The sequence below is a fragment of the Myotis daubentonii genome, chromosome 16, assembly GCF_963259705.1.
Source record: "Myotis daubentonii chromosome 16, mMyoDau2.1, whole genome shotgun sequence".
Classification (NCBI taxonomy): Eukaryota; Metazoa; Chordata; class Mammalia; order Chiroptera; family Vespertilionidae; genus Myotis; species Myotis daubentonii.
Window position 1 is genome coordinate 36,425,708 of NC_081855.1, and position 27,187 is coordinate 36,452,894.

At 39.7% G+C, this 27,187-nt stretch overlaps 3 protein-coding genes across 4 annotated transcripts in view; 1 reads left to right on the forward strand and 2 right to left on the reverse strand.

Annotated features, from left to right (window-relative positions):
- The window catches only part of VMP1 (vacuole membrane protein 1), a 102,005-nt gene extending 81,365 nt beyond the window's left edge, over nt 1–20,640 (reverse strand). Inside the window, exons 1-5 of the mRNA XM_059669817.1 lie at nt 20,505–20,640; nt 4,885–4,986; nt 4,120–4,255; nt 2,282–2,372; nt 766–876 (exon numbers count right to left, since the gene is read on the reverse strand). Of these exons, the coding sequence (XP_059525800.1) occupies nt 766–876; nt 2,282–2,372; nt 4,120–4,255; nt 4,885–4,960 (414 nt within the window). The 5' untranslated portion in view covers nt 4,961–4,986; nt 20,505–20,640. The remainder of the gene's footprint in view (nt 1–765; nt 877–2,281; nt 2,373–4,119; nt 4,256–4,884; nt 4,987–20,504) is intronic.
- Nucleotides 20,641–20,710: 70 nt separating this feature from the next.
- Nucleotides 20,711–24,938, forward strand: PTRH2 (peptidyl-tRNA hydrolase 2). Its single transcript, XM_059669818.1, has 2 exons — nt 20,711–20,878; nt 24,315–24,938. The coding sequence occupies exon 2, from the start codon at nt 24,315–24,317 to the stop codon at nt 24,852–24,854; it is 540 nt and encodes a 179-aa protein (XP_059525801.1). The 5' UTR covers nt 20,711–20,878; the 3' UTR covers nt 24,855–24,938.
- CLTC (clathrin heavy chain) overlaps nt 23,107–27,187 on the reverse strand; it is a 68,762-nt gene continuing 64,681 nt past the window's right edge. Inside the window, exons 33-34 of one of the 2 annotated variants that reach the window (XR_009449215.1) lie at nt 24,883–25,016; nt 23,107–24,142 (exon numbers count right to left, since the gene is read on the reverse strand). Coding sequence is in view for 1 of the 2 variants with exons in the window: in XM_059669814.1 (XP_059525797.1) it covers nt 24,982–25,016 (35 nt within the window). In the remaining variant the exon portion in view is untranslated. Of the gene's footprint in view, nt 24,143–24,882; nt 25,017–27,187 lie in introns of those variants that run through there. The other variant, XM_059669814.1, reaches the window with a different exon arrangement.

Below are 27,187 nucleotides of genomic sequence, written 5' to 3' on the forward strand. Positions count from 1 at the left end.
CAAAATTTAATGAGGCACTCACTCATCAACCCACACGTATACATGCCCTGAAAGTGCCTATTAAATTCTGTGCCCTAGATGTCTTGCTCGTCACCCTCTGGTCCTGCTATTATTCCAGTTTATTTGTCAATGTTCAAAGAAAAACCTATTTTTTATCTCTCTAATTTCAACTAAGTAAAAAAAAATATTTTTTAGGAGGGGCTCATTTTATACTTAGGTTTAAAAGGATTTAAGAAAGCATTTAATAATACATATGTAATGCTTCATCAACTACATTCAATAAGAACGTCAAAATATTGATTCAGGTGTGCACATAGTGTTTGAGGGTGTGAGGGAAGACACTGTTTCTTACTGGCTGATTAACAGAGAAAGTAAACTGTCCAAATTAATTCTAAGCCTTTTATGGAATTTTGTGCATTTAAATAACTTCAATTCTTAAAACGATAATTGCATAACTAAAAGAAACATTATTCCAAAATCTGGAAAGCAAAAAACGTTTTCTGGCTAAATTAATTTAAGGAAACAATATCATTTGCTTAAGAGGTTTTTCCCCTTCTCTCCCCCGCCTTCTATTTTTAATTCCTCAACCCAAAAGGAAAACCAAAACAGAATTCTAAACAAAACTCAAAGCACTGATTTGAGGATTAGAATGCTTATAAGACACAAAGATAATTAAGTTAAAATCTTGGAATTTTGATGTCTGAAGTAAAAATACCAATAAAAATACAATCTCTTCTAATCTTGCTTATTAAAAGTTATTCTTACCAGATAAAGCAGAAAGGTGTGCAGTCCTGTTCCAAGCCCAACAGAAGACAAAATTCCTAAGCCTATCCAGTAGGCATACAAAAGAAACTGTTTCTCTATACGTTGCACATACTGAAAAACAAAAGGGTCGAGGTGAAAAACCAAAACCAGAATTTGTAAACAGAAATGTGGTATTTATCAACTACAATCAAAATAAGATAAACCAACTAAATAGGTTTCCAATAGAAAGTATGAATATTAAAAACCCTTTGAAGGGAATTAATTCCTTTAAATACATGATAGCAGAGATGACAAAATATTCCATCTTGTTGGAATAAAACTCTTGTTTCTAGACCAGCCGTGGGCAAACTACGGCGTTGGAAATGAATAAAACTATTGAAATAAAAGACCGTACCCTTTTATGTAATGATGTTTACTTTGAATTTATATTAGTTCACACAAACACTCCATCCATGCTTTTGTTCCGGCCTTCCGGTCCAGTTTAAGAACCCATTGTGGCCCTCGAGCCAAAAAGTTTGCCCACCCCTGTTCTAGACCCTTTAAATCCTACGACTGCAATAATATTTATAGGAAAAATGCTAGTTACTAATAAGATAAGTATAAGAATAAAAATTTTCAAGATATTTAAAAGTTACAAAAACTTTAAGAAAGCATAATATACAGTGTTAAGAGAGGGGCAGTTATTTACATAATATTTGTGAATAGAATACTATATTCTTATTTACCCAAGTAAAAAAGTGGGAATAAAATATTTTTTGTATATTTAAGACCAAGATGCTTTTCAAACAGGAGCAAAATGAAGTCCCCTGGGATATGGATGGACTTGCTGGAAGAATGCCAAAATACAGTCTAGATTCTCACACTGACAAGTAAATTCATCAAGCCAGTTCCCTGCAAATTCTAATAGCACACAGATTTCTGTAAAATATTTTTTAATGTATTTAATATTATAAAAACTTTTCTGAGATTAGAGGTAAACTGTTTTAAAATATGAAATATCATTTTAGAACCATATCGTATTCGAATACATTAATGTTTTGCTTTTTAACAAAAGTTATTAACAAAATGTCCTACTTTCCCTTCAGTCATATTGTACTTACTACAGGCAAATGAACTTCCATATATATAAAACCTAAACTTCAACCTAGGATGAATATATCTGTTTGGATGGATCACAGGAATGTGTTAAAGAAACTAGGAAGACTTTGATAGTGAGTAAAGAATTCATGCTGCTTTGACTAAATACCGTCAGGAAAGTTACATTTAAATCCTTGAAGCTAAAAAGGGATGCTATATACCAAATGTAAATGCTGAGCAGCCATGAACTGCCACAAGAGTATTTTAAATATGTGGCCTTAAAAGTACATTAAGAAACCAATTATGAGATAAAACCAACCAAACAAACAAACCTAATTTTAAGGGTAGAAATTCTATGACATCCACAACAGTCCCACTTTGAAACTGTTTGGGATTAGCAAAGGTTCAAGAAGAGAAGCAGAGTTGCTGAACCTCTTACCTGTTGATGTGCTCCTTCCACATAATACGTAGCTATAAGCACAGCAAGCAGCAGTAAACAAGACACCACAATGTTTTGACGATGCCATAATCTTAAAAAACATATTTAAAAAAATAAAATATCTCAGTTTCATTTTCAAGTTTCAGCATTCTCAAGATAACTTCTTGTTGAAGCACTTCGGTTATTTAGCTCACCTATAGAATCAATTATTTCTGTGATAAGCTCTTTTTTCCTTAAACACTATGGTCTCTTGGGGTACAGAAGGTCAAGGCAAGATACATGGATATAGAACTCAATTTAGTTCCCTTATCTAAAGACTGATCTTGTTTACACCAGACTTCTAATTGGGAGAAGCATCCTATATAATCCTATATAATAAAAGGCTAACATGTAAATAGACGGAATGGCAGAACAACTGACATGTGCTGTGACATGTGCTGACAACCAGGGGCGCACACGGAACATGGTGGGCGTTGGCAGGAGGCAGCAGAGCATGGAACATGGCAGGCATCAGCCACAGTAGGATGGTGGAGCAGGTGAGCAGGGGCACCAGACCAAGGTGGGGTACTGGTCGCTGTCATTGGGGCAAGCCTCTGGTGGTTACTGAAAATTCTTTGCTCCCACGCGCCATGGTCCCGCCTGGTGCTCACACCCGCTGCCAGCACTAAAGCCAGCACTTGAACTCGCTGCTGGTGGCCAGTGCCGGCCCCAATCGCTTGGCAACATCAGCAGGTGCAAGTGGTGGCTGCTGGCCCTGATCGCCCCTCAGGACTTCTCCACTTCCCCCTGCTTCTGAGGGGTGATCAGGCAGCAGCCACCGCTTGTACCTGCTGACAGCGCAGAGCGATTGGGGCCTGGGCTGGTGCCAGCAGTGGGTGCCAGCGGGGCCGGTGTTGTCAGCGCATGTGAGTGGCAGCGGCTCCTGCCGGCAGACAGTGGACCGGGGCTGTGGTGGGAGGGGCTGGGCAGGAGCATGGAGGAGGGGCCAGGCAGGGGTGTGGAGGATGGGCTGAGACCCACCCCTGCCCACCACAACCTTGTGGCCCACAGTTCCTTCCAAGGTGCATGAATTTGTGCACTGGGCCCCTAGTTATAATATAATGGAAAGAGTATTGGCCTTCAAGTCAGAAGACTTTGATCAGAGTCTCAAGTCCCTTAAATATTACACTTTGAGTAAGACACTCAACCAATCTGATTCTGTTTCTCGTTTTTAAAATAATAATAATATACTTGTTTTACCTTCTTTATGGAGTTGCTTTAAGGTTCAAATGAACTAAAAAATGTTACAAAATGTTTTATAAACTGTAAGTACAATAAAAATGCAGGATAATATTACAGATAATAACTTGGAAAGGCAAGCCAAAAAATGATAAGGCATGTAAAAGTTCAACTTGCTCTTTATGATATCTGAAATAGGGCTTAGACGCACTAAATTTAAAAATAGAATACATTTCTGTTCTCATTGGCTCAAACTATCAGTAACAGTGCCACGTATCCCGAACCTTGTCCTACCACAGAGTAAGTGTATCCAATGTACACAGGCCTTTCTTCTGAAAGTAAAGCCCAGAAGAAGGAAAAAATCTCCTTTTCAGGATTCTGCTTTGCATAAAAGATTCAACATGAGGCAGTGGTCAACTGTAATAATCCAGTGAGCAAATAGCAGTATGTTCTCTTAACCTATTTTCTTCAAACTACAGAAAGGAAAATAAACATGTTCCCATAACATTCTAAATTTAATTAATTCCCTTGCTAAAGCAGGTGGCAGGGAGTAGGAGATAGCTGAAGATTTCTAAAATTACTAAGTAAGGTTTATGTAAAGGTAATGGAAGACGCTTTACTTTGAGGTCCAGTCCTTCAAGATTACTAGGATTTCCAGAGAAAAATACTGCAAGGTAATGAGTGGCTGTCTCCACAGGACAATATTCTGCCTTTCTTCCCGATCCCTCTTCTTCTTTTCATTCATTGAAGAGGGGTCTGAAAAACATGAGTGCAGAAATTAAACAAAATGCTCGCTTTTTCCAATCACTTTCAAAATTCATCCCACATTTGAAGGACTGCATATAAACCTCAAAAAAAAACCAATGTGGTTCACACTGTGACAATGGGCTGGGTGCTTCTGCTCTATGCAATTATTGTCAGGACACAAGTTTCTCTTTTGTACTGGAATACTAAATTATCCCACTCCTATGAAGGGCAATTTAGCATCACTTTTTAGGCCTTGACCCATAATTACTATGAAGAGTAAAAAATATATAATTAATCTTATATAAGATATATAAGAATCTTGTATTATGATATAGAATATCATTTTATTAACAAGATAATAGATATATTTCTATTTTATTCTAATGAAAAAAATATTATTTAAACCTGTAGATCAGTGGTTCTCAACCTGTGGGTCGCGACCTCTGAAAATACATCCTGCATATCAGATATTTACATTACGATTCATAACAATAGCAAAATTACAGGTATGAAGTAGCAACGAAAACCATTTTATGGTTGGGGGCCACCACAACATGAGGAATTGTATTAAAGGGTCGCGGCATTAGGAAGGTTGAGAACCACTGTAGATCTTCTCCCTCCAAACCACCATACTTTACCTGTGAAGTTTCCATTATATTGTTCCTTGTTCATTGCTACACGTCTCTGGTCACAATTTTTTCCATTCTCTGCCATTTCATAGATCAATAACTCTTGAGGGGCTAATAAAGCAAAATAAAATCCAGTGATACATGACATAATTCTGCTCTGCCCCTATGACTAAATTGAATATAGTAACATGGGAGTAACACTACACATGCTACCTGAACAATGTGCTTACTGTTTTTGTACTTGGAGTAAAGTTAAATGAGATCATTCCGGTGGGGCCCTAATTCAATAGTACTAGTGAATTTATAAGAGCATCATCCTGATATACCAAGGTTGTGGGCTTGATCCCCAGGCAGAGCACATACAAGAATCGATCAATGAATGCATAAATAAGTGGAACACAGATCGATATTTCTCTCTCAAAAAAAATAAAAAAATATATATAAAGAGGTGAAAAGACACCAGATAACTCTCTCTCTGTATGCACACAGAGGAAAGGCCATGTGAGTACACAAGAAAACAGCTGTCTACAAGCCAGAAAGGAAGGCCTCATCAGAAACCAACCCTGTCAGTACCTCAATTTTGGACCTCCAGACTCCAAAACTCTGAGAAAATAAATTTCTGTTGTTTAATTCAACTAGTCGATGGTATTCTGTTATGGTAGCCCTAGCAGACTAATACAATGCTGATTAGTACAAACAAGGGGAACCAGATCACAGGAGAGTAATATTTTTCTTGGTAATAATAATAAATTGGTTTTCTGGTTTGTGAATTTGGTTAGAATAATTCCATCCTCTGGAATTATGCTTATTGCTTCAAATTTATAAGCTAAAAAGCTGAGAATCAGACACTGAAATGTGGGATCTATACCTAGATCTGCTGGATTAGACTTAACTGTGTAAGCCAGACTATCTTTTATCCAGTAAATATCCTAGGTACTTTACTATATGTGTCTTCAAACTGCAACAGTGACTGACTACAGGTTATATTCATCTTACCCAGTATCATTTTCATCATCATAAAAGGAGCAATTTTATAGGGAAACAGGAAAACTTGGTTCCACAAAGCTGCCAATATGTCTTGGTTGATTTGAGGCCATAGCAGGGCAAGCAACCTTTGGACTAGGTCAGGGGTGGGCAACTTTTTTGTGAGTGCGTGCCAAAACCAGCAAAATCTCTGACTCAAAATTCTTCTGCGTGCCAACCCTAATTTTTTGAGAACATGTTACGCCTACTTGATATCTCTTAAGGTGTATGTATGTGAAGAACCTTGAAGAAATAATAAAATTCATTCGAGTGACAAAAACACAGTGTATGATGATGAAAAATACATTATTTTTTAATGTATACATGTACACTGACAGTCCGACAGAAAACTTTATGACTCTGTTTGATATTATCAGTGGGACTTTTGCTGTTGCATCACTGATGACAGAGATTTTATATCAGGTTTATATTTCGTGACCTTCAGAGATATGCACGAGCTACTACTTTCATCTGTCAGGCTACTCCTATTACAAGACTTAAGAAAATTCATCACTGAGAACAAAGATTTACAAGTGTATATGGATGAAAACATGGAGAGTAATGCAGTTGCAAAGTTTTTAAACAGAAAAAATTTTCTGGAATGGCATTCTAAGTCCTCAATAGTTCGTTTTCGACACTTCTCTCTGGTACTCCTGTCTCTAATCGCTTTTTTTTCAATGTTTCCCAAGTAAACTCTAAGGTCAATAAGTTTCTGCTTCCAAATTGAGCTTGTCTGAAAATCAATCAACTGCATTTCAAAGTCAGCCATGTCTATCCATGAAAACATTTGTAAGTTTAGTTCCTCCAGTTTCATGCTGTCTGGAAACCTCATGAATTTTGCTGTCTCTTCCAGTTCTCTGAATTTAGCAAAACTTGAGAAAAACTGCTCAATAGTTGACTCGATGATGTTTAAAAACAGCTTTTGAAGGCTTTGACTCTCTGTTCTGTCATCTTTTGGGAGGTCTTTGATGTGCCTCTTGAGGTTTGGAAAATATCTAAATCTCTCACCATCTACATGCCCCTTAAAGACTTCCAGTTTCTTTTCAAAAGCCTTTATGTAACCAAACATGACATCAAGTGTCTTGCCAGTTCCTTGTAATTTAACATTTAAGTCATTCAAATGTTCACAAAAATTGTAAATGGAACATTATGAGAGGGTTTCACGTGCCAGCAAAAGTTACTGGCGTGCCATGTTTGCCAGGGGTTGCCCACCCCTGGACTAGGTACTTCATCTGTATTCCACATACGAGGACCGAATGCATTCTACCCTATTCTAATTCTCTTCTCCTTCTCAACTGAAAGTAGTTTTATTTCTTGGAGCTAAAAAGAATCCTATCACCATCACATACATAATAGCTGCATGACTTGGGGAGGTAGTTTAAGCCTTTGTATTTGACTTCATTTGTAAATGTTCATGTCATTCTTAAATGGTGTGTGTGTGTGTGTGTGTGTGTGTGTGTGTGTGTTTTGATTTGGGGTACTCTCAGTAATTTAATTATCTACTTCTAGAGAAATTATATATAATTGCCCTGCACAGTGACTGGCACATACCAGGCACTTAATGTTAGTTTATCCGCATTCTTTTCATGAATGTCACAATTCCCCATATTTCCACACCGTACATGAACCACATAACTGGTTTCCACAGAAGCATCCACAGAATCAGAAAAATCTTAGTTTTTATGCTGGATAACAAAAATGAATTATTTAGCATCAATCCAAACATTCTGAAAAGTACTAAAAGGACAATTTGTTACAAAATTATTATGGGGTAAAAGGGCTCTAGCCTATCTATGTAGCTAGGGTAAGATGAAGCAATCATTTTCAAGGAGAGCTACTTTTCACAGTTGAATGCAGTAGCATTCATTTTGGAAATCTGAAAAAACAATTATCAGTCAGACTCCTGTATGTGGGAATAAATCCAAAGTATTCCTAGCCTGTTTAAAGGATTGAAATATCCTCAAACAGGAATCTAGCATATCTTCCTGATATCAGTGGAGCTTACTTTGCAGTGAAAGTGTTGTAATATTAATTTTAAAGGCATGTACTGAGATTAAGTTGTTGAAATAAACTCTATAGGTCTGTGGATGGGATGAGAAGACAGAAATAGGAAAAAAGCATAACTCAAATAGCAAATATAATTTTCATTGTGAAGAGGTATCTACATAAAAGAAATGCTTTAAAAGGCTGTAAGTTGCAGATTTTAAACACAGCCGAAGCATTCAAAAGAAAAGGTTGATATTAAAATATGCATGGGGGGGGGGGGTTATTTGTTTCTAGAAGAAATCCTTAGAAAATAGTGCTAAAATCAGCTCACAAAGGTTCTTTGTAGGCTGTATGTCCAGTGCTAAGACTATAATACTCCATTCATTTTAAACATTAGCTACATTTGTAATGCAAAAACAATGTGAAACTAAATTACTGAGTTCCTCAAAGCAACACAAAAACCATTTAAAAGTAAAATGAAAACAGCAATTCCCCCAGTAATATAAGAATTACTGGAGAATTTAACAAGATGAAAAGGAAAAGCAAATAAGATGAGTGCAACTCTTGATTCTAATTTTCTTGGCCAGTGTTCTAAAATAAAATGAACATACTTCCTCTTAAGAAAATCATCTATCCAAATGATTCTATTTATTCACAAACATATTAAGGTAGCTTTCTCAGTAAAACACACTGTTTTTCATAAAAGGCAGCCAACTTGAATATTATACCTTTCTTGCTTTCAGAAGTGTGTATCCTTAACTGGCTTATTTAGTACATTCAGTCACAGACTACACCAAAATAAACTGTAGATTTCCTTAAAATTGTTAAGATTAAGAAATTGCAATTTATTTTGGAAATTTAACAAATAATCCAGGTGAAGAGTAATATATCTTGACTAGTGAGGCTTTCATCTGTGCAGCGATATAAAGCCAAAGATAATTCAAACACCCTGCACAATATCAGAAGTGACTATCAGATCATCTGACTCTGAGAGCCAGATTGTATCTAGCACATGGTTGTGACAGTTTAAGAATGTGTTCTTGGAAAATTCATTATTTGAAGGAGAATATATGAAAAAAATTATTTGAATCTTTTTGAACTTTCAAAGTCTTGGAGAATTCAACAAATTAAAACGCCAAGTTAGGATATAATTTAAAAGCATTCAAAGTCTAAATAAATCTCCTAAGAATGGTTTAGCAGCTTATAAGGGTATACACTTCTGGCCTAAACTGTTCCTCAACTTAATTGTGAAGTGTAAAATACTTTAAACTCATCACAGTCTTCTACTTGTTGAAAACAGCCACCCCTCCAGATCGAATTTTTAAGTAAAAACCCAAATTGTTCAAAGATACAACCTGGAAGACATTTTAGAAATTCCATTTTTGAGAGTCTGACAGATTTAGGGGAAGGTCTCTTCATCTCTCACCTTCAATATGTAAAATATCATTTTATGTTCCTTTGTGTAAAAACATTTTATTTTCATGGGGGGAAAGAATAACTTGTAAAAGTACAGCTTGAAAAATCCCATTTCTCATTTTCTCTCAGTATACTTCTAAATGTTCATTCAGTTAGTTATTCATAACCAATGCAAGATAAGCAAAAACACTGTCTCTAAAAAAGTGGGGAAGGAGTAAGAGTAAGGTCACGAATTAGAATTTGAGATAAAATAGCCAACTTAGAATTAATAGTGAGCAATAAATGAGGAGTTTACTACCAAATCTAAATGCTAGAGAAAAAAAATTCTAAAGAATATTCTATAAGAAGAAAGCAATGATCCCCCTAATTGGCTGAGATACAAGAAATGTAAAAAAAATAAAGTGGTAAATATAAAGGAAAATAAAAACAAATACTGTATAAAATAAGAAGAGTATCTAATTTGTGACAATGACAAAAACAAGTCCAAATAGACCATGTATGCCAATAATTAAAACAAACATTAACAGATTAAATTCATCACTTTAAAATTATCCCAGCCCAGCCAGTGTTGCTCAAAGGTTGAGTGTCCACCTATGAACCAGGAAGTCATGGTTCAATTCCTAGTCAGGGCACATGCCTGGGTTGTGGGCTCTACGCACAACCCAGGTGATGTGCAGAAGGCAGCTGATCAATGATTCTCTCTCATCATTGTATTTCTATCTCCCTCTCCCTCCCTCTCCTATCCTCTCTGAAATAAATAAAAACATATTTTTAAATAAATAAATAAATAAATAAAAGACTGCAAGTTGTATTTTTTAATTCTTACCGGAGGATATGCTTTTATTGATTTTTATTTATCTACTAGAGGCCTGGTGCAGGAAATTCGTGCATGGGAAGGGGGGGCGGGTCCCTCAGCCTGGGCTGCATCCTCTCCAATCCGGGACTCCTCGGGGGATGTCCGACTGCCTCTCGCAATCCGGGACCACTGGCTCCTAACCGCTTGCCTGTCTGCCTGATTGCCCCTAACTGCCTCTGCCTCACCCCACACCCAGGACCCAGGACCCCCTCCCTCTGGCCAGCAGCAGGCACCCAGGACCTGGGCTGGCCGCAGCCACAGGGGACCGGGGGCGGGCAGCTTCGCCCGGGCCACAGCCACAGGTACCCAAGACCGCGGGGCTGGCGGCTTGTCCCTCTCCCAGGTCGCAGCCTAGCTGGTCCCCATTCCTTTCTGTGAGCTCATTTGTGCCTGGCTGGTCCCTATTCCTCTCCCCCCAGTGTTGAGTATCTGAGCCGTTATGGTCTAACGACCATTTGCATATTAGCTCTTTATTATATAGGATTTAAAAATAAATAAATAAATAAAAAGATGGCAATTTGTATTTTTAAAAAAATATATTGTATTGTTTTTTTACAGAGAGGAAGGGAGCAGGCTAGAGAGCTAGAAACATCGATGAGAGAGAAACATCAACCAGCTGTCTCCTGCACACCCCCCACTAGGGATGTGCCCGCAACCAAGGTACATACCCTTGACCAGAATTGAACCTGGGACCTTTTGGTCTGCAGGCTGACACTCTATCCACTGAGCCAAACCGGTTAGGGTGGCAAATTGTGTTTTTTAATCCTCACCTGAGGATATGTATGTATGTATGTATTTTATCCATTATATTTTGCTGTGTAACAACTTAGCTCCAAAATTTTGTGGTTTAAAAGAATTATGTAATATTTCTCATGATTCTGTGAATTAGGTTGAGCAGTTTGGTCTGGGCTAGCTTGGCTTTTCAGCTAGGCAGGTTTCAGCTGGGATGCCTTGTCCTTGCTCCACATGGTCCCCTCTGCTTCACTGGATTAAGCTGGGCTTTTTCACAAGGGCTGAAAGTTCCAAAGAGCGGTAGGAGAAGACAGGCTCCCACGTGCAAGTGTTTTTCAAGACTGCGCTATAAGCTGACTTCAGCTGAAGCTAATCCGCCATCTACACAAGAACTCTGGGCTATGTCTCTGGAACCAGAAGCCCTTGGCACCTGGTTCTTAACCAACTCTGGCACCAGCGCCTCTTGGCACCTGGTGGTTCTCCTTCCTTTAGATTAAACACACATTCCTTTTCCTGCAGGTAGACTCACTACTTTTAGGTAGAAAACACAGACTGGAATGTGGAAGGCATGGAGCATATCCATGTCATCTTGTTGCCACCCAAGACACCATTGGTATGTAAGTTCTCTTAATAAACTCTTAATGTAATGATGGAGTTATCAGCCTCTTTCTCTGGTCTTTCTGGCGGAGAAATTTTATGTAGCAAAGCCTCAGTTTGTGCCACACTTGATAATATCCCCTTGGCCAAAGCAAGCTTCATAGCCAAATACAGAGTCAAGGGGTTGACTAACAGACTAGAAGTAAAATCATCTTGCAGAAGGGTAAGCATACAGTGAGAAGGATTTGTGATGATTTTGCAATCTAACACTCAATTTCCATCACAATCCATCACTGCGTTCTTTACATGCATTCCTCCGCAAAAGTTAGGAAGAGTAACACTAGTAACGGGTGAAAAACAACTTGTAGACTGAATACTGGCATACTCTTGCTAGCAATTTTATACCTAGGTATATAGCCAATAGAACCTCTTACACATGTGAAATATCACATGTTCAATGATATTTTTAGCAACACTGTCTTAAAAGCAAAAGTTATAAATAATTCAAATGTCCATTGCAAGGAAAACAGATAAATTGGGGTAGAGTTACATAATGAAATATTATACAGCAATGAAAATAAATTTTTCACTTGCTCATTTAACAAATATATACTGTGTGCCAGGCATAGTTTAAGATACCAGAAACAGCAGTGAACAGAAAAAAATCAAACATATCAGATAGCGATAGGTGCTATAGTGAAAAATAAAGTGTGTGTGTGTATAATTTTTAACAAGGTGGATAAAGAAGCTTTCCTGAGAATTTGACATTAGAGAAGAGCCATAAAAAATATGGGGAACAGCACTGTAGAGAAAGAGAAAAAGAAGTACAAAGACTTTGAGGTAGGAATCTACTGGTAGTTTCACTTACCAATAGGTATTAAAGTTACTGATAAGTTAAAATATTTAAATTTCTAAAAATTAGTTTTGTAGCCTGCTGGTGTGGCTCAGCGATTGAGCATCGACCTAAGAACCAGGAGGTCACAGTTCGATTCCTGGTTGGGACACATGCCTGGGTTGTGGACGCGGTCCCCATTGACATGTAGGAGGCAGCTGATTAATGATCCTCTTTCATCATTGATGTTTCTATCTCTCTCCCCCTCACCCTGCCTCTCTGAAATCAATAAAAAACATATTTTTAGCCCTGACCGGTTTGGCTCAGTGGATAGAGCGTCGGCCTAGGGCAGTGATGGCAAACCTATGATATGCGTTTCAGAGGTGACACGTGAACTCATTTTTTTGGTTGATTTTTCTTTGTAAAATGGCATTTAAATATATAAAATAAATATAAAAAATATAAGTCTTTGTTTTACTATGGTTGCAAATATCAAAAAATTTCTATATGTGACACGGCACCTGAGTTAAGTTAGGGTTTTTCAAAATGCTGACATGCCAAGCTCAAAAGGTTCGCCATCACTGGCCTAGGGACTAAAGGGTCCCAGGTTCGATTCTGGTCAAGGGCATGTACCTTGGGTGTGGGCATATCCCCAGTGGGGGGTGTGCAAGAGGCAGCTGATGGATGTTTCTCTCTCATCGATGTTTCTAACTCTCTATCCCTCTCCCTTCCACTCTGTAAAAAATCAATAAAATATATTTTAAAAAAACAACAAAAAACATATTTTTAAAAATTGGTATTGCAGATAGAGATCCTAGTGATATCAACTGATTATCTACATATATAAAAGGCTGTGCCCACCATCCAACCGGTAGCTATGAGGTACACTAACGCTCAATGCAGGAGCTGCCATGACACACACTGGCCATTTAAAAATAAATGGCACCACGGACCTGGCAACGACAAACCAATACTCGGCTCCCCCCAAGTGGGACACAGGCCCCACCACCACCCCAGAGTGACACCCCGCCAAATCGCAGCCAGCGCTGCCAAGACCCCATGGTGCAAAATGCGGCCCACAGCCCAGCCCAGCCTGGAAATGGTCGCTGTGGGAGCCAGGTAATGACATCACATAGCAATGCCCAGCTTCCTCTCTCTAGCGACTAGCCTCCTTGGAGTTTCGTCAGCCCAGGAACCCAACTAGCTTTATAGCCAGGTGCAAACATTTTACAATTTAACCAAATTTTTGTGAAGTGTTTTTATGTGCCTCATCTCATTTGATCCTCACAGAAGTCCTGGAGTAGGTAAATAGGAGACTTGGAGGAATCCTATTTTCTTTTCATTAGTCAGAAAACCGAGATTTAGAAACTTGACCCAACTGAAAAGAAGAAATGGTGGAATTTGAAAATGACTTCAGAGGAGATTACAAATGGCGGCAGAGTAGGAGGATGCTGCACGGACATGCTCCAGGAACAAGCTGGAATTGCAACTGATATACGGAAAGGCTTCCTGAATAACCAACAGAAAACTCGCAGGAGAGAACCCTGATACCTAAGGATTGAAGGTGGAGACTGCATAGAGACTGGTAGGAGGGGTGAAGACGTGAAAGGGCTAGCCAGGCACCCACAGATGGCAACTGAAGTCCCAGAGAGTTATCTCAGCTGTGAGGGGGGTGCCATTGAGAACTCTGGGATCTAATCCTGAAGCAGGGCTCCCCAGTAGAGAGCACCAAACTGAGGCGGGTACCCATATAACATCTGTGGTGCTGTCTGCATGCGCATTTCGATCTGTCATTGTCAATCGTGAATTTGGTTGACACTTCTATTATAGAGAAAGGGCGAATAATTAAAATATTTCTCCAATTATTTTCCTTTCAATGCGCATGAATTCGTGCACCAGGACACTAGTTTAGTATAAATTAAATAATACTCCTCTACACACAGAAGCAGTGCTAAAATTTCCTATCAGTAGATCTTCAAAACTTATAAGGGGCAGGAGAACCTGTATATATACTCTTTTGATTACATGGCTTTTGCAATGTGGACACTTGAAAGTTTCTGGAAGGAAACAGGCTCAACAATAAGTGAAGAAGTGGCTAGTCAGATCAACCAATTCAACTTTGTCTTTATTCTGTCTTCTTCTAGACCACAGAGCAAGCAGCATTTGACAGAGCTGAACATTTTTAAAAGAATTCTGAATAGCCCTGGCCAGGTGACTCAGTTGGTTGGAGGGTTGTCCTACCAAAAGGTTGCAGGTTCAATTCCCCAGTCAGGGCACGTACAGAAATCAGCCAATGAGGGCATGAATGGGTGGTACAAGTCAATGTTTCTCTCTCTCTAAAATAAATTTTTAAAATGTTTTATTACACTGTGTTTATTCTTTCACTTCTGTATTTATGTTTTTCTCTATCAGACACCCGACTAAAGTATCTGTCTTTGTTTCCCACTGTTTTCTCCAGAACCTGGGACACAAAATATTTTGTTCACTGATTGGATGAATGAACAGATATGGCAATAAATGTCACTGCAACATGATCTTTTCCATGCAAAGAAAGTAAGTGCTGGAAGACATTCTTAAACATCAAATCCCCAAATTTCAATTCTCAAATTCCATGTTACGGCTTACAGAGATAATGTTGTGGCAAAAGGGAAAAATTCTCCCTTCTCTCCTCTGGTTCTTTTTGGTTGACTGAATAATCAAATTAACACTAGACAGACTTATAAGAGAAAAATCAAATTTAATTTCATGGGCAAGGAAAGCCCATATACATCAGAGAGTCAGAGTCCCCACTACATAAAAGGTTCGGAGACAGAAAAGGAAAATGAGGTATATATGAAATTCTGAGCTTAAGATGAGGTAAGTAAGACATCTTGGGGCTTGAGTGTCATCTGCAAGATGATTACAGCAGATATTCAGTAATTGGTAGTTTGCCCTGCCATATACATAGGTCAAAAGAGGTTATTTCTGATAATCTCCTATTGTGGGCAAGGCCTCTAATTCAAATTCTTCTAGGTAGTTAAGTGGGACAAGGTGGCAGAAGTTTCTTGATCCTGCAGGGTCTTAGTTACCTTAGCTGAAAATAATCTGCATACCACAAAGGCACACCTTGTGGTGACTCATTCTGAATCCCTACAACATAAACTGTTAACAATAATACAAAAAGGTTCAGAAAATGACCTACAAGAATGCCTCATTTTGTTAAGAATCCCATATGTTGTAAAACATTCACAAAATGAAATTGTGTATATAAATACATTTATTTACTGACACTTCATTAATAATAAGCAAACAATAATCAAGTAAACAGCAACATAAGGACCTGCTTTCAGAAGAGGGTTGGGAAAGAGTTCTTAGCAACTGCTCAGTAGGCCACATGATGATGACGTTGATGATAATAATCATGGGCAACTAAATGCCAGGCACTATTCTAAATGCTTTACTTAAATCTATTCATTTAACCCTGACAAGAAAGATTCTGACTACACTGTCAAGGAGGAAATTGAGATTGCAAGAGGCTAAGTAACTAGCCCAAGGGTTGCACAGTAGTAGAGCTGGAATTTGAACCAAGGCAATTTAGCTTCATAACCTTAACTCTTATCACTATCCACCCGGTCTTCTTAGAAAAATTTGTAAAGACCAGGGTTATTATTATTAATGAACCTGAAGAAAAGAGAAAATACCACAAAATATGTATTTCTGGAATACTACTGACAAATTCCATAGCAATTATAGTTACACCAGCTGATATAGGATTACTCAATAGGTTGCTCTTGCTTAACTTAAAAATACCTTAAGCTTTAAGCATCATCTTTTATCTAACACAGAAAAGTATCACCTATTCAAAGTTCCAAAACCTTTAAGAAGCATATTTTTTTTAAATATTTTATTGATTTTTTACAGAGAGGAAGGGAGAGAGACAGAGAGTTAGAAACATCGATGAGAGAGAAACATCGATCAGCCGCCTCCTGCACATCTCCCACTGGGGATGTGCCCGCAACCCAGGCACATGCCCTTGACCGGAATCGAACCTAGGACCCCTCAGTCACTGAGCCAAACCGGTTTCGGCAAGAAGCATATTTTTAAATGAGCTTTAAATAGGGTTTACATAACACATAATATCAATTCAGCACACTCTACACAAAGTTGCTTTCCCAGACAAAATAAGAAGTTTCTTCAAGCAATAAACTCCTTAAAAGTTTACTTCCACAATATTTACAAGTCTCTGTGGAAACAGATTTTTAACTAACACAACAACAAACAAGTTTTTAATTCAATTCATTCAGTTTGTTTGCGTCTCTAATCTAGAGTTTAAGTGAGACCAACAAAGAGCATGTGGGCAAAAAAACAGCAGTGATAATAAGTTCCTGGCCCTACAATCTCCAAGAAGGGGAGAGACTAAACAGGTTTTGTGCAATCAATGGAAGCAAAAAGAGTTTCCAACAAGACAGAGAATTAACTCTTCTACATTGGCTATTTATCCAGAATGAATAATTACAGAAATGACTCCACAGATTAAGAAATAATCCTATATAATAAAAGCATAATATGCAAATTGACCAAACCATGGAATGACCAGTTGGCGGGAAGTGGGGCCGGTGAGCAGGCAGCGCCAGGCCAGCCAAGGCATGTGCCAGCAGGGAGAGGGAGGGAATGGCGAAGTGGGGTAGGGGGGAGGCTGTGGGGAGCCGATATAGGGTTAAGTCTTGGACTGACCTGTTAGCAAAATCACAAACAAGTCTTCTTCCGAGTCTTAAACAACCCAATCCGAGAGGTGGCCGCTGATTTATGCGTGCTGTCATTTAAAAAATAAAAATGAGGGAATTTGCCGGAAGCCAGTCCACCCTTGCTGCTTGACACAGTCGCTGCAGGGAAGAAACATCTGCACAACTTATGTCTCAAGGGACCAGGCGTATATGGCATATGGTTGCTCCCCTTCTTAGCGCTATGTTTAAAACAGGACCACCTCCCCGAGAAAGGTTGTTTCCCCAGGTCAGGGATTATTAACAGGACTAAGGAAGAGAATAAATCAGTAAATCCCCCTAGTGTGACAGAAATACCATGTACTACTTATGAAGAACTTGGACTACGACTGTTGGCAATAAATTTGGGACTTGTTGGGCCCACATTCCCAGGGATCTTCCCACCAGGGAAAGCACTAAAGCCTATACCCCTGGAGAGCCACCGACACAGGGCAGTCCCAGGGAAGGCAAGCAGCGAGGCTGGGAGGACATAACCTTTACTGGGTAGGATAATCTCCTTCAGTCACTTCCTTGTAGCCTATCAGTAGAGCAGTGACCTTGGAAGAGTCCTTGTAATGGAACACAGAGATTAACCTAGACAAGATTAAAATCAACAGAACTAGACAGAGACAGGATTTTTGGCAAAGGTCAGATAAGAAACAAGGAACTGTAGAACGTTACCCAAAACATACCATGATGTGATTATAGAGGCATGCTTATAGGATGAAATGGTATAAATATAGATGTAACAGAACAATAAAAAAGAGAACCTCGCTATGCTGATCAACTGAACGCTGCCTCCATGTCCTTCATTCTTCGCCGACTCCGTCCACACCTTTGGGAACCCTGGATCTGCTGGGGCAGGACTGCAATAGGAGGCAACAGCTACCAATGGTGGCGGAGGGGTGATGGGGGGGAGGGGTGAGGTGAGGCTGCGCCTTCTGGTGCCATCCCCTGATCGGCTGCTCAGTCGCCTCCCGCAGAGGGAGGCTGGCAGCAGCGGGGTGATTGGGGCAGTGCTGTCTCCTGATTGACCCACCTGGTCGCCTCCTACAGAAGTAGGCCTAAGCCATCAGTAGGACATCCCGAGGGCTCCTGGACTGTGAGAGGGCGCAGGCTGGGCTGAGGGACCCCCTCCCCTGCCGAGTGTACAAATTTTCGTGCACTGGGCCTCTAGTCTATAGATATATAAAAGGCTAATATGCAAAGTGACCCCTCAGGAATTCGATTGCTTGCTATGACATGATCTGACCACCAGTAGGTGGCACGGAATGAAGGAAGGCCCCAGCTGGCAGGTGGCAGCCAGGGAAGGGAGGCCCCTGCCAGCAGGCAGCAGCCAGCAGCCAGCAGCCAGGGAAGGGAGGCCCCGGCCAGCAGTCAGAAGGCCTCGGTTGGCTCTGATCGCCAACCAGGCTTAGGGACCCTACCCGTGCACCAATTTCATGCACCAGGCCTCTAGAATAACAGAATGATGAAATTACAAACAGCTTGGAGAAATTTTTTTAGCAGGAGCAAAGTAATTAATACAGCTTCTCATACGTATTAACAACATTCACTGAGTGAGACATGTGTTACAAAGATCCTCTGTCTTTTCCACTTGCCAGAAAGAAGATACCTCGATACCTGATACTAAAAAAGCATGAACTCAGAATAACTGTTCTGAAGAATAGAACTAATTTTCTTTCCTTATAACATTCCACTGCAAATCTTGCCAACCATAGCGTTGTTTTCATGGAATTTACAAGACTAAGGGGGGGAGGGGGGGATGTATACACACATATATATATCTCTTTACTACATGAGAGAAATCATTTTCAAGCAAACCAGGAAATACTACCAAACAATACAAAGATGCCTAGAGACAACCTGAGCAGAACAGAAAGAACACCTGGGATCTCATTTCCAGTTCAGGTTCTGGCACTACCTAAGCCATAGGACCTCAGGCGAGCCAATACTGACTGTTTCTAGGCCTCAATTTTCTCCTATTAAATGAGAAAAATCTAACTATATGTTCACAGAGGTTGCTTCTACTTCTAAATACTGCATTCAATAGGTATTTAACTATATATAAGCACCAAAAACCTCAGCTTCCTCTGTACTTGTAAATTCTTAAGTAATAATACATGATGACCAAAAAAGATCAGACTTAGACTCTCAAATACAAAGCTATACTCATTTTCCGGTCACCTACTTATTAAGTAAGGTGACTAACTCAATGGATTACAGTATCTAATTATTCCTGGCTAGCTTTTATTGTGTTCGAAAGTAGGGCAAAGATCATCTCAGAGAAATGTATGATAATACTTTCTGATAAATACTACACAACATAAAACACCAAATTTTGAAGAGATGCAAAGGAACAGTATTCTGCACTAGACATGTCCAGATTTCAGAGTAAAATGACAATATCACCATATTTTCACTTACATAGTGATTTCACATTTACTATCTCAATCATTGTGACATTCTATGAAATAAAATGAACAGCACCTTTACCAACCAGCTCAGAAAGTTAGGTAATCTGTCAACTTTCACTCAATAAATGTTGGACTTCAATCCAGGTCTTTGACTCAAAGTTTGATGATATTTTACAATTCTAAAAAGTGGTTATTCAAGCCACAGTGGTTTACAATTCTAAAAAGTGGTTATTCAAGGAAGAAGATGGACAGTGAGAAAATCTGGGTAATCAGTTTCTCGATAACTGAACTGAACAAAAAGAATACGAGACCAGCCCTGGCCGGTTGGTTGGAGCATCCCCGGGAACACCCATACACAGGTTTTGGGCTCCCTGTCCCGTGGGGGTGTATGTATGGGAGGCAACTGAAGTTTCTCTATCACATCGATGTTTCTCTCTCTCTCTCTCTCAAATCAATTAAAAAAATTTACCAATGACTATAAGATCAGTGTTTGGTAGTTACAAAGTCAACACGCAAATTTACTAGCTATTAAAACTAACGATAACCTCTAATCTATATAATTCCACATCTCAACAACCTTGTCACCTCGTTTCAGACAAGTGTGAAAATCTTTTCTAAATAAAAAACAAGAACAAGATATACATGAAACAACACGTCTGAATTTTGCTTAAAAGCGTATGCTTCTAAACAGCTTGGTCATCAGCAGGGAAGATCTCCATTGACTCTAAAGTCCTAGAAACCGGGGAAGGAAGCAGCAGCTTAGAGCGGCTTGCCAATCAGTGGCGCTCAGGGCAAATGGTCGGGAGTCAGGTGTGTGGGTTCGGTGTACCGGTGGCCAGCCAGGGAGCGGTGTCCCAGATAAGCCGGCTACCGCCAGACATCCAGAGCCCGCAGCCCCCGAAAACACTGCTTGAAGTCGAAATCACGGTGCCCCAGGTCTGCACGGCGTAAGTGGGAGAGCTCCGGCAGAGGCTGAGCTCTGAGGAAAGTCTCGGGCTTCCGTCCCCAATTCCCCGGACTCGTTTACCTACCCGCTCCGACCCCGGCTGCTCCGGATCTCCGGGTCCTACAAGCGGCACCTGACCGACTCTCACACCCGCCGCTGGGCTCCGGCAAAACCGGAACTCTGCACGTCACTTCCGGTCCGTGTTCCCCCGGGAGACCGTCTCCTGAAGAGAATCGTTCCCACCTCCTTTCGGCAACCTCGGCTGATGGTCGCACGCAGGATTTCGGTTCGGGACCTGTGGGCGGAGCGAGAGGGAGAATGACTGTTCTCTCCGCAGTTCTTGATCCGGAACTTGTTGTCCAGGAACCGCGGAAGAGGTACCTCGTGCGATCGCAGCGTGCTCGCTCCTCCAAAGTGAAGAACCTCAAGACGCGGCCGAGGCGAGGAGAAGCGCACTAGGTAGGTGGGCCCCTCGCAGGGCGAAGGAGAGGGTGCCGTTCTCCATCCTCTCTCTCCAGTTGGGATGTTTCTTTCCGTAACCCGCACCCCCACCCTTTCATCTTCGTAAACTTCCTGCCGCCCCAAAGCTGCTGGAGCCACTGTTCCTGCTCTGCCAGCCATCCTTTGGAAGAAGGGACCAAGATGCTGGGCGGGGGACGGGCCCAGAATTTTCAGTTCCCAGACAAAGCCTCCATTCGGGCAGCATCGATGTGCTCGCTCCGAATGTGAGAGAACACCGGGCAGGCCGCGCACTCTGCTGAGTTTTTATGGAAATCCCCCATCGTATCGAGTTGTTGAGCCCTACGAAGGAAAAAAAAAAAAGGGGGGGGGGAGTTCTAAGAATATGATCGAAAATTTGGTTCCCAGACATAATGGCTAGAGAAATATTTCCTTGATTGAAATATTAAAGAAGTAGACGCCAGAGACTGTGACCCACAGGAGGAGTTATGTGTAAGTGCTACAGCAGCTGGGAAGAAGAGCTCAGACTGGGGGTTGGTAAGTATTTTAGAGACAGGCATTTGAACTGCGCCTTAAGGAGTAAAGAAGATGTTTTTGTTTGTGTGTTTAGGTGAAGGAAAATAATTGCAGGGGAAGATTGCTGCTTGGAGGGACCTAGTAATTTGGTGTGTCTGGGTAGTACAGTAAGTAGCAGGAGGGTAGGGTAGAAGGATACAGTAGGTTGTAACCAAATCGGGTAGCGCTGTAAATTCGTGCAAAGGGATTTGTTTTGTCCTTTAGGGGCGTTTACCCAGTGATTTTTGAGCAGGGAAGTAGACTCAGGTTTGTGTTTTAGGAGCATAATTATACTGGAAGATGGACTAGGATGAACGAGTGAAGCAAATGTGGAAAGATGAGAGGTAGTGAAGTTAATTTTAGAGGCTTTTGGCCAAGAGATAATTGGGGCACTGCTTAAATAAGATGGTTTAAGACAGAGCAACAAGTTTTGGTGACTGGGTGGGAGGACAGAAAAGTCCGGAGTTACTTAGAAATCAAGAATACAGAAAAAGGAAGTTTGAGAGGGAAGGGAAGATACTGTGTTCATTTAGAGTACTTCATAGACATCTAAGTGGTGAAACTAGCAGAAGCTGGAAATTCAAGTTTGGAGCTCAAGAAAGGCTTTAGGGGTCTTCAGCATATGATGATTTGGGAATAAAGCTTTGGAGATGAGCTTTGTATCATGACCCTGATAGTGAGTACATTTTAATACTGCTCTTATTAGTCATGTTACTGTGGATAAGCAGCTTCTCTGATTCTTATTTTTAAAATGAGGCGAATATTTTCCTTTTATTTTCATAGCAACAGTAATGGAAGTAAAAGGTTTAGAATGTTATTCAACACATAATAGGTCTTTTTTCTGTACAGGGTGGGGCAAAAGTAGGTTTACAGTTGGTCATATGGAAAAGAATACAATAATAAATACAAGAATAAACTATTTTGTGTATTCACAACAGTAAACCTACTTTCTCCAGATAGTACCTGATTTTGATATATGAGAGATTTGGTTACTTTGCAACCTATAAATTAGAGCAGAGAATCTGTCTAATTGTTCAGTTTAGAGTCTGGTCGTTAGATTATCAGAGAGAAGTCCCAATGTGGGTTCTAATAATTTACTTTTCTGGCTGCAAAGACATCTAGAGCCAGGAAGTCCTGTCTGCACAGCCCTGTTACCTCATTAGGCACACCGGTGAAAGAGGACTGAGACCATGTGTGACCCTTTTTCCTCTAGCCACCCCATCGCTAACTCTCTTTTGAACCCTAATGTTTGTTTCCTCAGGGTTTTGTTTTAGCCCTTCACTCTACTTTTCCCAGTGGCCTCATCCACTTTCGTCACTTTGATTACCTCAGTTGTATGTGAAGTTCTCTTAAATCTATATTTCTAGCCTGGGCTTATCTTCTGACCACTAAAATGATGCACATATACACTATCTGAAAGGAGGGGACTCCTATGAAATCTTTTGTAAGTAGAAATGGATGGTATAAAGTGAAGAAGCAATTCCTGTTCATTTATATGGAAAAATTTGAGTGTTCCCAAGCCCCAGAAAATAACCTACCAAATCATACAAGAAACCTAAAATAATACTTGGATAGTAAAAACAGTGCCACTCTTACTACTCTGGGTGCACGCTGCCTCTATATTGAATCGCTGAAAAACAGTGAACACTTTTTGCTATCTGCCGTTTTTTGTGTGTAAAATGGAAAATCTTCGGATTTCTTTTGGTTACTGAAAGCAGGTACTAATGTAGGTTTTTCACAAAAGCAAGTGATGTAACATGGATTTTCAAAATGTGGGAGATACCTCCATCTTTTTTATTTGCCAGACATCTCTGACCAAGATGTCTTTTGGTCAAACAAAATGCAATATACAATTTAAAACTGATTTCAGTATTTTTTACTTTCAAACATGAATTGTACTTGTTAAAAGTTAATTTTATAGTGTATGAATTACATCTCATAAGGTTTAACACCCCCTTCCCTGCACTATCCTTATATTAAACTATTTGATAAGACTGCATATAATTTACCATATACATTTTTAAAGCATCAATGTACTAATTTTAACATGAGAATAAAAAGAAAATTTATGATAAAATCTGTATTTCCAGGACTTGTGCCACAGAATCACATGAATCCAATAACCTCAAATGTAGACTGATACGTTTTATTGGTGACTCAGATACCATGAACAACAGCTTTGTTGGGATAACAAGAATTAATTTTTAAGATAAAAAAGGATAAAGGATAATCTCCCTTTGTTTTTATATAAAGCACTCTGGTAAATTCACTGTATATTAAATGCAAAAAATAGTTTGTGTTTGTATGTAAAATGAAATTGGGTTCGTCTTGTGTATTAGCTTTGCACTTACAATAATGTCCAATGGGACAAATCTTCACTTGTAAGACTTACAGCACTCTACGCTCAGGTCTAGTAAATGTTAGCAAGGCACCTCACTCCAGACCCATACATAGACAACCAGGAACTTCGCTGAGGCGCTGGTACCATCCCACATTGCATTATGAAGACACGATTAAATAAGCACTATATCCCAGAAAAGGGGGTGGGGGAGTTATTCTTGGTTTCTTTAGACCCTTCGGGCATCTTGGTAAAACAGGACATTTCCTTTCTGAGGAACAGAGCTTTGTTGTAGCCAAGAACAAGAGATACTTCTTACTTTGAGATTCAAAATGACTTAAATTGCTTCATCTGTATTCTTGAAATTTTTTCTAGTACAGAGGAGAAAAAGCGGTACACACATAAGATTCAAAATATATTGTGCCTTTTTTCTGGGTGACCTCAGAGTTTTAAAAATACTGTTGCTTATATACTATTAAGGTATTTGATAAGCCTGTAACTTTTCACTGCTGTGTAGTGATAACCTTTTTCCTTTCCTTTAAGATGCTCTCCAAATCCTTGGTAATGGAGTATTTGGCTCATCCTGGTGCACTCAGCGTGGCTGCGGGAGTAGCTTGTGGCATGTGCTTGGGCTGGGGCCTCCGTGTACGCTTTGGGATGATTCCCAAAAGCTCAGTGAACGAGACAAACACAGACACCAGAACTGAAGCGAGCATCTTAGGAGAGAGTGGGGAGTACAAAATGATTCTTGTGGTTCGAAATGACTTAAAGATGGGAAAAGGGAAAGTGGCTGCCCAGTGTTCTCATGCTGCTGTTTCTGCCTACAAGCAAATTCAAAGGAAAAACCCCGAACTGCTCAAACAGTGGGAATACTGTGGCCAGCCCAAAGTGGTGGTCAAAGCCCCTGATGAAGAAACTCTGATTGCATTACTGACCCACGCAAAGACGCTGGGACTGACTGTAAGTTTAATCCAAGATGCTGGACGTACTCAGATTGCACCAGGTTCTCAAACTGTCCTGGGAATTGGGCCAGGACCAGCAGACCTAATTGACAAAGTCACTGGTCACCTAAAACTTTACTAGATAGAATTTTGTATCATGATTGTCTCACCACAAGTGTTTGAAACTGTCAAATTCTAACAATAAAAGCTGAGTTTCTTCCCCCAATTTAAGTGTTCTTGAGGTGAAAATCTGTTGCCATGTTCTTCTGTCATGTACTTGGCACAGTTACACAGTTATCTTGGGCTAAAAAGAAAAAAAAAGTTGGTTAAATTGTCCTAGTGGTTTAAGTCCTGAAACAAAAAATACTTAAGAGAAACAGTTCACAACAAAATTGGATTACAAGGGGGGAAATAGCATTTCCTTTGCATGGTTAGGTCCCTCTGCATGTTAATAGCTCTTCTTCCCCAAGACTATGTTGCTGTCACCATTGGAGAGGATCAGGGGTTCAAAGGTAGTCCCATTGGATGCAGGTTCTTTCCTACCATAACTTTATGGATGACTGAGCACCTACTTTATTAATAGATGTATAGCCACCCACAAAAGGCTTTAGACTCTAACCTGCTAGATTTTTAAAATTTATGTCTCAAAGTTGAGGTTTAATGGCATTGATATAACCCACCTGTGCAGTTTCATGCTCATTTCTCAGACCCCCTGTGGCCAAAGGTTCTCAGCAGTGGTTCTACATCATAGCTATAAAAACTGCTTCACTTCCCCCCTTTCCTGACAGTGACAGCATTCAAACTGGTGAAGTGACTTGTATGGACCTTAAAGGTGGTAATGGGCACATGTAGGAATTTATGGTCACTGTGAAGTGAAAGTAGTGTGTCATCACAACATCTCAGTTTACCCAGAACTGAAGGGATTAGATAATTCAATTATTTATGGGCATCTTTATTTCCCTTTTGATCTTTATAAAATTAACATGACATAATTCCAGTATTACTATACCAGCTTCCCAGCTCCCAAAACTATACAGCTTCTACCCTTTTTGCAATGTATTCTTGCAAAGAGCCCTTTTTCTGAGAGCCTTTTAGGGGGATCCTGGCAGTATTTCTAAATTTAGTATATCCCTAAGAATTATGATGCCAGGGAGAATTTTGATAACAGGTGCATGCTAAGTGGCTTCAACTCTCCATGTTAACTTCAACAATTAGCATTAATTAGCAGTTAACTTCAACATAAGCAGCGTGATAGCACAACTAAGGTATAAGTTTAAAGGAGTTGGCAGGCAGCCTTAAAAGTTATAATATTTGGTCAGTTTTATACCACTTACACTGGCATATTACAGCACAGGAGAAATTGCAACTAAATGATGCCACAGTAGCAACTGTTTCTAAAGAGAATGTTTATACTACCAGATTCAAAAGTGATGCAACAAAGTGTAATTGAATTGAACTCAATCCTAAATGCATGGTTCTGGCTCAGGTAATTTCTGAGGCTTGCCTCAGACTGTTGGTTCCACGTTCAAAGAACTGCATTCCCCACAGAAGGGCCTGCTGTGGCTGATTCAAGTAATTGTAATAAGTCATGGCGTATCTACTAGGATGAATTGTATGCAAATTCTGGTGATACATTTTGTTCTCTAGTTCACCTGTACTTAGTATTTATTTAATAGGATTCATAATCTTACAGGTTTCAAAGTATGGCCAGAGCCCATGAGTTCTCTAACACACTTTCAGGGGGTTAAAACTATTTTTATAATATTAACACATTATTTTTCTTTTACACCATGGGTAAAACTGCTGGCACCTTTCACAAATGAAGGCAGTGGCACCTACCTGTACAAGTAGTTTTCACTGCACCTCCCCACAATAAAAAAAAAAAAAAAAATTCACCCTGGATGAAGCACTAACAATATTATTAAATTTGACCCTTAACTATTTGTCTTAGTATTCTGTGTAGCATTAAACACTTCTGGTGCACACTGAAATATGACCAAAATACTTGTGAGGCTGAGTGGTGAGCTGAACTAGCTGCTTTTATCATGGAAAATTTTTACTGGCAAGAACCACTGACAAACTGGTTATCCAGATCTGAATGTTTGGTAGCAGTCTCCTCATAAATAACAATTGACAGGATGTAGGAAAACTTTTATCTGCCTCTCATCCAAGCTTCCCCAAACTTAAGACTTTCCTGGTAAGATCAGTGTTTCTCACAAATATATAATGTGTCAACATTTTGAAGAGCTATGTAACGTAGTAAATCTGTCTTCCACATAACCAATGCATGAGGGTACAAATCATGCATGGGTAAAAGATCCATTCAAAATAAAGATAGACCAATGGATTTTAATACAACAGTATGAAAAGTTCACTTTTATAATTTCAGATTCCACATTTCAACTAACCCCAAGTATCTAAAAAGGCTATTAAAATACTTTCCTAGTTACAAATCTGTGAAACCATACTTTCTTC

Coding starts and splice junctions, on each gene's coding strand:
- PTRH2 (XM_059669818.1), top strand. CDS start 24,315: ATGCTCTCCAAATCCTTGGTAATGGAGTATTTGGCTCATCCTGGTGCA.